Raw genomic sequence first — 14,413 nt, 5'->3', positions numbered from 1 at the left:
GAAGTATTTAGAAATGCCTGTGCTTGCTGCCAAACCCCAGTCCTATGTATGGTATGGATGTCTCCGAAATCTCTGCAACCAATCTGCCGCATGTGACTATGGCTACAGATGCAGGTAGCTGTGCATGAGGCCTTAGCGCAGACAGGGGAGTTGCAGTATACCGGGGGAATTGCTATGTAAGCCGTTCCCTCCTCTCCCAGGCCGGAGAGGTATTTCAGCGGTTACACAGGACTCCCGCCGCTCCTTACTAGTCTTTCACCCCGTCCACAGACTACATGAGGCGTTTGCAGGCGGTCTGCTCCCGGCCCAGCGTCAGGCAGCGGTTACCAGGCCGGGCTGCTCTCACTGGCGGCCCCGGGTGATTACTTTCGAAAAGAACTTTTACTATTCGCCGCCTCTGGAGTTTGAATGGAATGCGCATGCGCAGTGCCGCCACTCTCCACACTGACGTTACAAGCAGCCCGGTTCTGTCACCCACACTGCACGGCAGAAAGACGCCGCGGCACCGAGGTAAGGACCCTGTGTTCTGATACTGAGCCCACCGAGAAGACTGTGCTGCCCCAGTGTCCTGATACTACCGGAGAGAGAAACTCCTATCTATAGACTCCATGTGCAGTGCCAGCAATGGTACATAGACTCCAGCTGTTGTTGAACTACAACCCCCAGCAGGCTGCGCGTTGTATCCTATACACTAATCGGAGAGGGGTCCTTTTTACAGCCTATAGCACTGGACTTTCTACCTACCTATCTTTTACAGCTGAGTATTTCATATATCTACCTATTCATCTGTCTGTCTCATATATGTATGTCCTATCTATCTCATCTGCCTGTCAGTGTGTCTACTCTATCTGTCTGTCTGTCTCATATATATATATATATATATGTCATATCTATCTCATCTATCTATCTATCTATCTTATATATCTCATCGTGTGTCTGCTCTATCTGTCTGTCTTTTATAACTATGTATTTCATATATCTACCTATTCATCTGTCTCATGCACCTATGTATGTCATATCTATCTCATATATCTGTTTGTCTTGTATATCTCTGTCTGTTATATATATATATATATATATATATATCTGTCTTTCTTTTATAACTTATGTATTTCATATATCTACCTATTCATCTGTCTCATGCATCTATGTATGTCATATCTATCTCATATATCTGTTTGTCTTATATATATCTGTCTGTCTTGTGTGTATATATATATGTTTGTCTTATATATCTGTCTGTCTGATATCTGCAGACAGACAGGCAGATATCAGACAGATATATAAGATAGATAGATAGATAGAGCTAGATATATAGATATATATATATATATATATATATATCTATATCTCTATATATATATATATCTGCCTGTCTTATATGTCTGCCTGTCTCTTTCTATCACACTGGATCCTTCAGGCACCTCATCCCTTACACAGATGATACATATTTTGGAAAGCTAAATCCCAGTATAACCAGTACATACCTGCCAAATGTAGATGGGGCACTGAATGCAAAAAACACTTCTCCATTTAGCTCCCATGAAGGCAGTCTCCAATGTTTTATATCATAATTATTATTTCTAGCAATAAGCACCATCTTCATTATTATCCTTTGTGTCTTCCCTTAGTGGTGCACAGTGCTGCCACTATTACTACAGGAGCCCCAATAACCCACAGTCCAACCCCAATATTATCCCCTGATCATTTTTATTTGTTTAATTAGAAAAATATTTGATTATTTTTTTATTATTTAAAAGCTTCCATTACAGCAAAAAAAAAATCAAAAAAAAATCAAGCAGACAAGAAATTAATACATCCATCCAAAATCCTCTTGCACAAAGAGAAGAGCTGGATATGGATATACGTAATAAATATAAATGAATTAATACATGCACTCACATTTTATAATTAAGTAAAATTAATAATAATTTATAAATTTAAATAAAAATGTGATTATAATTAAAAAAAGGAATAGATAATTATATAGATATGTATATGTGTGTGTGTGTGTGTGTGTGTGTGTGTGTGTGTGTATATATATATATATATATATATATTATATATATTTTATATGGACAGACAGATAAATATAAATTAACAAAAGGTGAGGCAGCACTGCAATAGTCAGTGAAAAGGGCTGAAATATTGTAGGGGAATAAATTGGGTCTGAAACCCTTTTCACTGCCTCATCTAGTGGTCCACCTGCCCAGGGCTGTGCTGCAGTTTTTGATAGACTTTTATTTCTAAATATCTGGACCAATACGTTTTCCCTTTCTGTATGTTACTGATTGATACATTATAAGTATTTCAGATACAAGGAGATCCACAGTTTAATTTTGAAAAAGGTTTTGCTTTAAATCTGTAGAAGCAAAGTCTCATCTTGGAGTAGAAGAAGCTATTTGCATTTGATCCCAGTGGTTTTTGTGTAACTCTGTGTATTACAATGTGCACAGCAATTGGATGAACGTGAAGATTCTGTGAAAGGAATCTAAACAATCTAATTGAATTGTATGGTTTTTAGATGCATTATGTATTCCTGGCTAAAATATAATCTGTTAGAGAATGAATGTGATTAAGAATGAGCATTTATAATTAGCCAAAACAAAAAGGATTAAGGAATAAAAGCTGGTGAGAGCATATGGTGCTTGGTACAATATTATTACAGGATTCTGTAATAGTAGGAGAAATAGTGTAAAATGGGAGAAGTTACAAGGTCAAGGTATCGCCCTACAGTTTACATTACTTTTATATTCACAGTGACCTCTCAATAAGTAGTTCACATTTTTTATTTAAATTATTTCCTTTTTAAATTGTTTTTACATTTTACTTTACATTTTCATTTATGACCCCTAGTCAATTCTAAAAAATGGATATTCCAAGTGACTTATTTCATAATACATAAAATATACTGGGAAGTTTGCTTCTGAGAATCTCTTTCTGTATGTGTGTGTGTGTGTGTATGTATGTATGTATGTGTGTATATATATATATATATATATATATATATATATATATATATATAATATCTATATATATAATAGTTATATTTCTGTCCTGTTGTAGTATGTAAATTATTATTGTATTCATATATTATATAAAAAATATTGTGAAAAGGAAAATGAACATGTAAAATTATATTTGATATATTTTCTGTGCAGTAGAGAGCTTGCATGGTTAATATGTATAAAAAAGGCAATTTTTTATTAATGGTACTAATGATGAGAATGCATTGCCTCACCCCTTCTGTATCCTGGCACACTTCTTGGTCCACACCCTTTTTTTAACCAGATGTTCTTATAATTTTACCCTGATAAATGCAAAAAAAAAAAAATATATAAAAAAAATGCAGATGCAACCTTTAAAAATAACTGAACGTTCAGTGCTCTTTTCCCATTCATTAGATAGATATAGTATGTTTTCTGTGTTTTACCTTTATGCTTTTTTTTTGTAGCATTTTTATATGTATGAAGCACTTATTGGGACTGTTAGAAATGTAACTATTAGATTTTAGTACTACAAGTATCCTGGATTGCATGGTAAAATAGAATAAAAAACTAAAATGCACATAATGCCTTGTGCTCGCCCATACATGTAGGTCCACAATAAAATGCGTCATATGTGTTCATGTATTCTCATTTTATATTGGGCTAGCCTACTTATCGATGCATTGTAAATGTTATCAGCTGTGAATTATGGTGCAGCTAGAACGGAGGGCATGGTCTGGATAATCACATCATAAGGGGGCCGTTATATAGAAAGTACGTATATATGTGCCCTGAGTTCTATAGACTGGCATCAGTGATAGAAATGGGGATTATAATTCTCAGTATATTGAATGGATAACCTTTCCATCATCGTTACAGTTCCTGCCGACTCATTGTCTGGATTCACCCTTTAAAGACTGGAGAACGACAGCTTTGTGGCCAGACAGGAATAGATCTAAGGTTTTCAACCCTTGCAGGCCCAGTCATTTCCCAGCCTGTCGCTCTGCTGTGAAGTGTCACACAGATATTATACTGTAAGGTAACAGTTCATCTCAATAAACATGTTATTTCGCATTGATCAGCCCATGGGACGGAAGGAGGAGTGTTGGTGGGGGGAATTAAGGAACAGCTTGCTAAATTTAATCTGCCCACTTTCCTAGTGGTACGTGCTTAAATCATGCCCGAGACAAATGTAATAAAAAGGACACTAAAGCTGGCCACCCATAAAAGAAAGATATTTTGGCCAGCAGTTAACACCCTTATAACCCCCCCCCCCCCCCCCTCCCTCCCCATGCCAAACATGCATATTAATCCCTATGGAGAAGGGTGGAGTGAGCAGCTGCCAGTCACCTGAGATGGCGATTGGGGAACAATAGAATTGGACAGGAAAAATCCAACCGGTCGATAAATGTGCTCCCCCTAGAGCTCAGCAGACGTCTGAGTGTCTGAAAGACCACCCTCCACGCCCTCCTTTCCAGTCATAGTAGAGCTAATGTGTATGGGGTGAGCTTATGCACTGCAGAAATCTAATGTATTGGGAGAAAAAAAAAAAGATTCAAATATTTAAATAATAAAATGTATTAATTGACTTGCTTTTCAAATTTTTTACTGCCACTCTGAAGTCGCATTGCTACATTTCTGTATACACTAATGCATGCTGGTGTGTCATCCATAGGGGTGACATTAAATGCACCGGCCAGCTAATTGCAGCCCACCCTAGTGACATCACTATGGTCAACATATCACTGAGCAGGCTGTGATTGCCTGGCACGCTCATGTGGTACCCCAGCATGCAAGAGCGCAAACAAATGTGTCCAGGGACATAAGAATTCTAAAGGTAAGTACCAAATTTTAGGGGAGGAAAATAATTTCAAATATATATATATATATATATATATATTTTTTTTTTTTTTTCATTAGACCTCAGCTCCGAGCCCCCAGTGTTAATCAGACCTCATAACAGACCCTCAACTTTAATATGACCCCCCCCATTCAGACCTCAGCTCAGAACCCGAATCAGACCTTAGATTAGACCTCCAATATTTCTAAGACCCACTGGTCCTCCTGTACAAAGTACTGTGCGGAACCATGGAAAGAAGCACCAGAGAAGCACTCCATAGTGCTTCCGGTGTTCCGTTCCGCATTTCCGGAATTGCAGACCCATTCAAGAGAATGGGTCTGCATCCATGATGCGTGGTGCACACGGCCGGCGGCTGTGGAATGCCGACATGCCGTTTGCGGTCCGCAATACGGCCATGGCCGTGTGCATGAGGCCTAATGGAGAGATGGTCAGTGGAAAACAACTGAAATGAATGGGTCAGGGTTCAGTCCGGATGCTGTCTGTTCACAAATCCAGACAGATGTGTTCTGGACAAAAAAAACTTGCTTGTGTGAACCTAGCCTTAGGTTTCATTCACATCTCTGTGCCGTAAAACAGCCTGCCGGATCCTATACTTCTCCGTCAGATCCCTATGGACTGCAATAAGGTCTGGCGGTCATCCGGCAGATTTCACGCATAAATAATGGGGTTTGGCTAGACAAAAACTGTTGCATGCAATGTTTTTTTGTCTGGCTGATAGCCAGCATTTGCACCAGATCTCCGAAACAGAGATGTGAACACAGCCTTACCATTCCAAACCTGCCCATATCAAAACCAGCAGTTTCTGTATTCATTAGTAAAAGAAGTTATAACTTACTGAAGATAAGTCCATCTCTAGTAACACTCGTCACATTTGCAATGCACCTGTGAAGCTAAGGACATTATATACGCTCATTATACTAAAATATTGTGGCCCTGATTTATCATAGACCAGCAGCGTACACTGGCCTATGATAACCCCACTCATAGGCCGGTGGATAGGTCATCAGTATCGGTGGAGGTCCCACACCTGGCACTCCCGCCGATGAGCTGTTTGAAGAGGAGGCAGCTCTCCATGCGAGTGATGCTTCCTGTTCATTACATTGCCCGTCATCTTGAAAGTTTCGGCAGTGCAGTGTAATGACAAGTACTTGCTGCATTCACACGTAGTGTAATGAACAGGAATCGGCGCTCCCATCGAGAGCCGCTACCTCTTCAAACAGCTGATCTGCGGGGGTCCAAGGTATCAGACTCCCACCAATCAGATATTACTGCCCTATCCAGAGGATAGGTCATCAATATAAGTGGCCTGCACAACCCCTTTACTTAGGCACAGCTTTTGGCAGTCCGTGCATCTGTACTGAAATCTATGCCAGCCCCTGACCGGCGTAGATTTCCATTTTCTTCTACGCCAAAAAACGTGGGGGAAAAAAAAAGCGAAAAAAAAAATGCATCCTTTTCCCAAAATTATTAATAAAAATAAAAAAATTGGTAAAAAAAGAAAAGTAGACATATTAGGTATTCGCTGTGTCAGGTGAACATTGTAAAAAATAAAATAAAAGTGGTCACCTTGCCTCACAAAAAGTGTAATACCAAGTGATCAAAAAAGCGTATGTATCCAAAAATGGTACCAATCAAACCGTCATCTCATCCCGCAAAGAGAATCGTCCAAAAAATAAAAAACTATGGCTCTCAGAAAATGGCAACACAAAAACAAGATTTTATTCTGTTCAAAAAGGCTTTCACTGTGTAAAACTTAACAAAAATAAAAATGATAGACATATTAGGTATCGCCGCGTCGTAACAACCTGCTTTATAAAAATATTGCATGAGATGCCTCCTCAGGTGAATGCTGTAAAAAAAAAAAGAAAAGAAAAAATATTATCCCAAAACAGGCACTTTTTGTGAGGCAGCGTGACAAAAAAAATTGAACACCAAGCGATCAAAAAGTCTTGTACCTAAAAATGGTACCAATTAGAGATGAGCAAATTTCATATTTTAAAATTCGTTCACGCTTCGTTTACTGGTAAAAGGCGAATTGCTTTATGGATTCCGTTACCACGGACCTTAACGCAATTCTATGATGGAATGCAGATCCGTCCCGTTTCCGTTATGCATTCCGTCATAGAATTGTGTTATGGTCCATGGTAATGGAATCCATAACACAATTCACCTTTTACCAGTAAATGCAGCGTGTGCATTCGGCCTAATTGTGAGAATTTTATATCTCCTTATGAGACCTTTTGTATTTACACTTGGTGGGGTAAGTATAAGAATGGGTAAGGCTGTCTTCAGATCACATTTGTTCCATAGTTGAGACCTTATTCTACAAATAAAATAAAAAAAAATGTAGATTTTATAGATTTGTCTAAAATTAAGTTTCATATTTTCTGTTATTTTACATTTAACATATGGTATGTGTTTTTTATTTGAGTGTAAGCCACCAGACTCTTTTTGTGGATACAAGTAATGTTACAGGCTACACAATTCAGTACCACTGAGTTTTCCCAAAAACTATTGATATGGGCCTGTCTCGATTCCATCCTCTGCAGCAGAAAGAGAGTGTGATATGCGAACACTTCTCTTTCCTCGTTCTAGTGATCACATGATCCATGATAATGTCTGGTAGGGTTGATTAAAAACATAGTCCCCCCCCCCCATTCATTGGTGTGTTTAGTAGAAATAAGTGTTTTTAAAAATTAAGGGGGTCATTTACTAATCTGAAATACACCTAAATTAGGCATTTTTTAGGCGGAGATGGTGGCACAAATGTTAGTTGCGCCGCTATCTGCGACCTTTCCCCTCTCACGCCAAGTCTGAAATTGTGGGTAGAGAAGGGGATGGGTCGGCAGGTCCATCTCATTCATCATTTTCAACGCCTTTTCTAGGCAGAGAAAATGGCCTAAATGTAAGATAGCAAGGAACCTGCCTTTCATTTAGAACTGGCGCTGAATGTGCCGAAGTTATGGAGAGGCCTGCGGCTCTTAACTTCGGCGGATCCATCTCCAGCTATGGGCCTTTATTAAGACCGGCGTATAAAACGGCGGTCTTAATAAATGTGCCTCTAAGGCTTAAGTGCACTGAGGGCAGGCCCTAGCAACTTTGTGCACCTTAGCACCTCAGCACTGGTTGCCTCAGTGCATTTAAGCCTAATTTGCATATTTATAAAAACCTTTATGCTAAATGTAGCAACAGACTAGGGGAAGAAGGGTATGTTTTTAATCAGCAGGGTCAGCCCTACCAGGCATTATGGACTTTTAATGGGGTTGAGCCTGCTGACAAATGTCCTTTAAATGTGTCCATATATAATTTGACCATGTCAGATGGAAGGGGTATAGATAACTAATCAAGCTGAATATGTCTGAATTCACATGCAGAAGATTTGATGCAGAAATTTTGATCACTGAAAAATGCATGTGAATTGGGTTATTTAAACAGCATGTGATGAGATGAATGGGGCATGTGCAGAAATGTATGCAACAAATCTGCTGTGTGTGAATTTGCCTTTTATTTAGTTGATAACCCCTTCTCGATGTACATGTACGGCAAATGTCAGGTCTTTAAAGTTGGTGTGTGCTCAGGATCTAAGCTTGCACCATAGCCGCAGAATACCTGCTGTTTTATACAGCAGATACCCACTGGAAGTATTCGTGGTTGGCAACAACGTCAATCTCGGGCCTTTAACCACTTGGATTGCATTGTCAATTGTCACCATGGAATCTGAGTAGTCATTTACCAGGAGCATGTTTTCCCGGAGTCCAAATGGTTGCCCCTCAACAATATCATCTAGCTGTTCAGTTGCTGTAGTAGCTTTGGGCCTACTGAAGGCCTGCCATAGCAAAGTTCAGACAGGGCTTGATAGGAATGTAGTGATTCTCCCACACTAGTCTATGGAATAAGCGATCAGATGACAAAATATAGCCATAAAAAAGACAAAAGAATAAAAAAATAGAAAAATTTTAATTGCCCCCTTTTCTCATTTTACAAATAAACAACAAAGATAACAAAAAATAAAGATCATTAGTGTCACTGCGTCCGAAAATGGCTAAACTATTAAAATATAAATGTATTTATCCCATACAGTACACGGCGAAACAGGAAAAAAAAAAATTTAATATACAATTTGCCATTTTTGGGGAACCCCCAAAAATGGCAAATTGTATATTTAGAGTGTTCACCTCCCTAAAATTTGAAGAAAGTCATTTAAAAGTCTTACACACCCCAAAATTGTATCAATGAAAAATACAGATCTTCCCTCAAAAAATGAGCCACACACAGCTCCATAGACATAAATATTAAAAAGTTATGGGTGTCAGAATATGGTGATGCAAAGAATTTTTTTTTCAAATTTTTTTTTTTTTTTTAGTAGTAAAACATAAGAAAAACTATATTAATGTGGAATCGCTGTAATCGTACTGACCTGGAGAATGAAGTTAATAAGTCGCTTTTACCATATAAGAAATGCCATAAAAACAAAACTCATAAAACAGTGGTGGGATTGTGTGTTTTTTCCCAATTCCACCTTATTTAAAATAAAAAAATCATCTTCCCACTATATCATATGGAAAATTACGTGGTGCCATTAGAAAGTACCTATCCCACAACATGCCCTCATGCTGTGAACAGAAAAAATATAAACATTTCCTGGAAAGCAGGGAGTAAAAAACAAAAAGTGCGGCATCAGGAAGGGGTTAACTGGGTTTGTCTATTATATTATTTTGGATTATTATTTATTTATTTTTTACCTTTTCTGTATTGAGGGCCCACAGATGTGCAAATTGATCTCCCTTGCAGTACATTGTCTTTGGGAAGTGATAGATGGCTAATAATGTTCGTATTTCTTTTCTGTGTCGGTTAATTTTTTTTGCGACCCGTATGTGGAACCATTCACTTCAATGGAGCCGCAAAAAACGAAAATGACTCTGTGTTCGTTCTGTGTCCATATCACAAAAAAAAGTACATGTCCTTTTATTGTCCACATTACAAACAAGGATAGGATTGTTGATAGGATTTGGGGGCGGCTGTTCCGTTCCATTAAAATGCAGAATGCACACAGCTGGTATCTGTGCGGACCACAAAACACCCAACGGTCATGTGCATGAGCCCTAAAGCTGTGTGATGCTGAGCAGTAGGAGTGGGTATAGAGTGAAGCAAGATCATGCATCCACTACACTGCCAGCTACAGTATATACCATATATGAGGGTCTGATTTCTCCATGTTCTATTATTCTAGACTCCTGGGATGTAGACATTTTGGTGAGGGAAATTCAGAAAATTGATAAAGTTTAAGGCTGGAGGTTGTGTGACAAACGCTCGTTTGCAGCAGTGCTGCCATTGAACTGAATAGAGTCACAGCGTAGCTCACAAGTTGCTGTGACTGTGCCCCAGAGTCGCAAAAAAATTCAGCACTGCCAAAATTGCATATAGCCCCAGCCTAACATTGAAATGCGGACATGTTGGGGAAATTGACAGTCTTTGGTTTGTTTGGACACCGTACAGTTACGTATCCAGATGCTTTTTTTCAGGTCTTCGTTTTATATTTCTAATCTTTAATATTATCTTCCATTTGTTTTAGGAAATGGAACATTTAGAAGAAGAAATGACCTGCTCGGTCTGCTTGAGCGTGTATGATGATCCTCGAATTCTACAGTGCTCACATTCGTTTTGCAGGAAGTGCCTTGAAAACTTAATCAGGTCTTCAGATGGCTATTTATGGAGATTGTCAATGGGGAGATTGAAATGTCCAGCCTGTAGAGGGACCACAGACGTTCTCTCAGGAGTTCACTCGCTACCTGTCAACTTTGCATTGAAGGCCATTGTGGAAAAATATAAAAGTAACCATCAAACAAAAACCTGTGCTGAACATAGTAGACATCAGCTAAACATGTTTTGTCTTAAAGACAGAAAACTGATATGTGGCCAGTGTCTTACGGTAGGACCACATAAAGGTCACCCCGTAGATGACCCAGATGTTGCTTACACAAAAGAGCAGCAGACAGCTTCTAGATTATTCGCTGCCCTCAGTGATAAGAACTTCACAGGTGTGTCCTCTGTAATCCGGGCATTAGAGGAGCAAATGACCAACTGTAAAAACATCGTTCTGGAGGACAAAAAGGAGGTGCTTGTGTTTTTTGACAATTTGATTGAAGTACTTGAGCAGAAAAAGCAAGATTTTCTATCCTCCCTCAATGATCTTAACCAACAAGTGGTTGATGTTTTTGCTCCACAAATAGAGGAGATGAAGCAAATACGAGATGAAGAATTAGATCTAGCATCTTTGTGCAGCTCAGCTCAGACAGAGGAATCTCCACTGGTATACCTAGAAACCATTCATGACATACAACAAAGAATGATGGCTTTGAAGAAGCAGCAGCTGTTGCCCGTTCGGCCAGTTGAGATCTACCCAAGGGTTGGCCAAATATTTAAGGATAAATGGCTAAAGTCAAATACTGAGGATGTTCCCCTGCTGCCTATACCAAAGTTTGGCATTAATTTTCAGAAAAGGGAGCACCGAGCGATTCAAAGCAGTCCTCAGTGTAATTGGATCCTAGTTGCTTTTCTCTTATTTATTAGTTTTATATCATTATTCATTTACTTTAGCTCAGTAATTCCATCAGACTTCACTACTCGTTATCAGACATGTCTTTCTGAAATCATGGGACCAGCTCTTCATTTTGGAGAGAGTCACGTAAAGACAGTTTCTCACAGGTTTTCTAGCTTATATCTTGACTTTATTGCCCATCTGCATTCTTTACTTAAGCTTTGACTGGTATACTGTAGATTGTCTCTGGTACACAGCATCACCCACAACCTCTCTGCCAGTACACAAAAGACAGACAGCTTTACATCCATAAACACAGGTGTAGTCAGGATCCTTATTACATGGGAGCATGGATGATGTATACTGAATCATTACCCCCCCCCCCCCCCTCTAGAAGCTCCGTGTAATTAGTTATAGAGATGAATATATACAGAAAACTACTGACCATAATATGGATTAAAACTAGTACTGTATACTGTACACAGAACCATGACAAAGTGTACACAGGCTGATACATTGAGCAATGATCGAGATATTCATTCATTCCCGATTTCATTCCATTTACATGCAGCTCTCATCACTGCTGTATGGGGATGAAACGTTACTGTGATTGTTCATCCCCCTATGCCCGATTTGTTCGGCAGATTGCCTGCACATTTACACCCACTCCTGTCTCGAGAACAGGACCCCGTTGTATGCTGCCAGGAATGAAGAGGTGGTCGTGCACACACAGCTCTCTTCATTCACTAGTTTAGGACTTCTAATGATGATAATTAGCCTGATCAACTGCCTGTGTGAATGGGCCCTTAAGCTACACCTAAAGTTTTTGTGGTAAGAATTTTTATTTTTTAATGAAAGTAATCAAAACATTAACAGGCGATTTTTCAAGAGGTTTCCAAAAGATTTTCATGTTCCTCTATGAAGAAAAAAAGTATCTGTTTGCTATTTTAACCCCTTAAGGAGACAGCCATTTGTTTTATCCTCCCCGCCTTCCAAGAGCCGTAACTTTTTTAAGTTTCCGTTCACATAGCCATATGGGATATGAGGGATTATTTCCTTTTTTTTTTTTTTCCAGGAGAAGTTCTACTTTTCAATGGCATCGTTCAATTTATCATGTCTTGTATTGGAAAAAGGCAAAAAATTCTATGTTAGTTAAAATTAAAAAGACAAAACATAATTATGTCATTTAGTTTTTACAGTGTTGAGTGTGCGCTAAAAATAACATCATAACCAGTACGATTACAGTGATACCAAAGTTATATATTTTATGATTTACTACGTTTACATTTTTTTGCATCACCATATTCTGAAAGCCATAACTTTTTTATTTTTCATACACTGAGCTGTGTGAAGGCTCACTTTTTGCGGAACAAGCTTTATTTAATTTTTTGTACCATTTTGGGGTACATATAACTTTTTTAAATCACTTTTTATTCTATATTTTTTTTTGGCGGGGGAGAGCCACATGACCAAAAACCCCCCAACAAATTGACCTTTTGTCTGTTATGGCATTGACCATGTATAATAAATAATGTTTAGATTTTATTAGTTTGGAAATTTTGGGATGTGGCCATACCAATTATGTTTTTGTTTTTTATTGTTTAATTTTATGTATAAAATTGGGGACATGTGATTTGCATTTGTAATATTTATGTGTTTTTTTTAAAACTTTTTTTCACTGTACTTTTTAAACAATCTTCTGATTGCCTTTACCATGAACTGCAATAGAAAACTATTGCAGTCTATGGTATTTTACAGGCTGCCTGTCAGGCCGTGTCTCGGGCACAACTTTATAGGTAGCTCGCTATGACAAGTCTGGGAGCTGTGAATTCGCTGTGGGGGCTCTGATAAGAGAGCCCCCTCCTGCTGTCTAACCGCACAGATACCACAGTCGCTATTGACAGTGACATCTGAGGGGTTAAATGACAGGGATCAAAGTTATCCCAGTCACTGCTGGTAGATGTCTGCTTGCTGTAATTTCAGCAGCATCCACCACATATGGAGCCTGCTCGGTGTCAGGCTGCGCTATGCAACTGCTTGACATACAAGTACTGTACATCATATTGCATTAAAGGGGTTAAAAGTTTCTCAGAAATCCCTGGACTTAGTGACTAAAAGAACCCCAGTGACTCACTTGGCTGCAGCAATTTTGAAAAGATTTTCAAGCTAATCAATGCATTTCTATGGCAAGTGATTTCCGTGATGTTAATAATCATCACAAGTTGATGTAGTGAGAGAAAAAGCTTAGGTGTAGCTGTAGCCTTAAAGGCCATGTGTTATCAGAAAATGACCTATTGTTTAAATGAAGTTTTTTATATTAAAGATATTTTAAATACTTTTTGGTGGTTAGTTTTAATTTTCCATGCCACTATTTATATATATAAAAAAATCCTAAAATCCTGCTGTTTTCTCACTGGCCACTAAGCCTCATAGTAGGCGCCATTTTGTGGTCCATACAGATCACTAGTCAGCAGTCATCTCATTATCATCACAGGCAGGATTACAATTATAGATAGATAGATAGATCCACCATTCCCAATAGGTGATGCTCATAGCTTATCTACTCATTCCTTGTACAGTAAACTCTCCTGGAGAAGTCAATGAATTCCTTCCAGTTTATTGTCATAACCATGTTCAATAGATTACAAAAATAATAAAAAATCAATCCGAAAAGAAAAACATTAGAAAAAAGGATATGTGCCACTATCTGGTTTTAACTGCTGGAAAAAGGGAATGTGTCAGCTATAATTTTCTCTGCCAGTTAAAACCAGATACATATCCTTTTTTTTTTTTTTATTTGTTTTTATTTTATTTTCGGATTGTAGACATTTTTATTCTGTTTCCCTGACATGATTATGGGGGCTGACATCTTACCTGAGCTGTTCTTAACCGTATTTAGAGATATGCTTTCCAACAGCCACCATGGGCCATAAACACATAGGGGGACATTTATCATTGTAGTTTCACCTGATTTTTATCACGAATTGTGCCTTTTTTGTGCTAAAAATGTTTCACCTCATTTTTCAA

The 14,413-nt window shown here is 38.4% G+C and overlaps 1 protein-coding gene across 4 annotated transcripts; it reads left to right on the top strand.

Moving 5' to 3' along the window:
• The first annotated feature begins 455 nt into the window (after positions 1-455).
• Positions 456-14,148, top strand: TRIM59 (tripartite motif containing 59). Of its 4 annotated transcripts, none has more exons than XM_044290791.1 (3): positions 465-510; positions 3,867-4,021; positions 10,421-14,148. In XM_044290791.1, exon 3 carries the CDS (start codon positions 10,424-10,426, stop codon positions 11,609-11,611), a length of 1,188 nt encoding a protein of 395 aa, XP_044146726.1. In that variant the 5' UTR covers positions 465-510; positions 3,867-4,021; positions 10,421-10,423; the 3' UTR covers positions 11,612-14,148. The 4 variants fall into 4 exon arrangements, with proteins under 4 accessions (XP_044146724.1, XP_044146726.1, XP_044146725.1 ...); XM_044290790.1 differs by having other exon boundaries at positions 3,867-4,026; XM_044290789.1 differs by lacking the exon at positions 3,867-4,021 and having other exon boundaries at positions 456-510.
• The last annotated feature ends 265 nt before the right edge of the window (positions 14,149-14,413 follow it).

This window comes from Bufo gargarizans, chromosome 4 (assembly GCF_014858855.1).
Source record: "Bufo gargarizans isolate SCDJY-AF-19 chromosome 4, ASM1485885v1, whole genome shotgun sequence".
In the NCBI taxonomy this organism is placed as follows: domain Eukaryota; kingdom Metazoa; phylum Chordata; class Amphibia; order Anura; family Bufonidae; genus Bufo; species Bufo gargarizans.
This window is presented reverse-complemented; position numbering and strand designations above follow the sequence as displayed.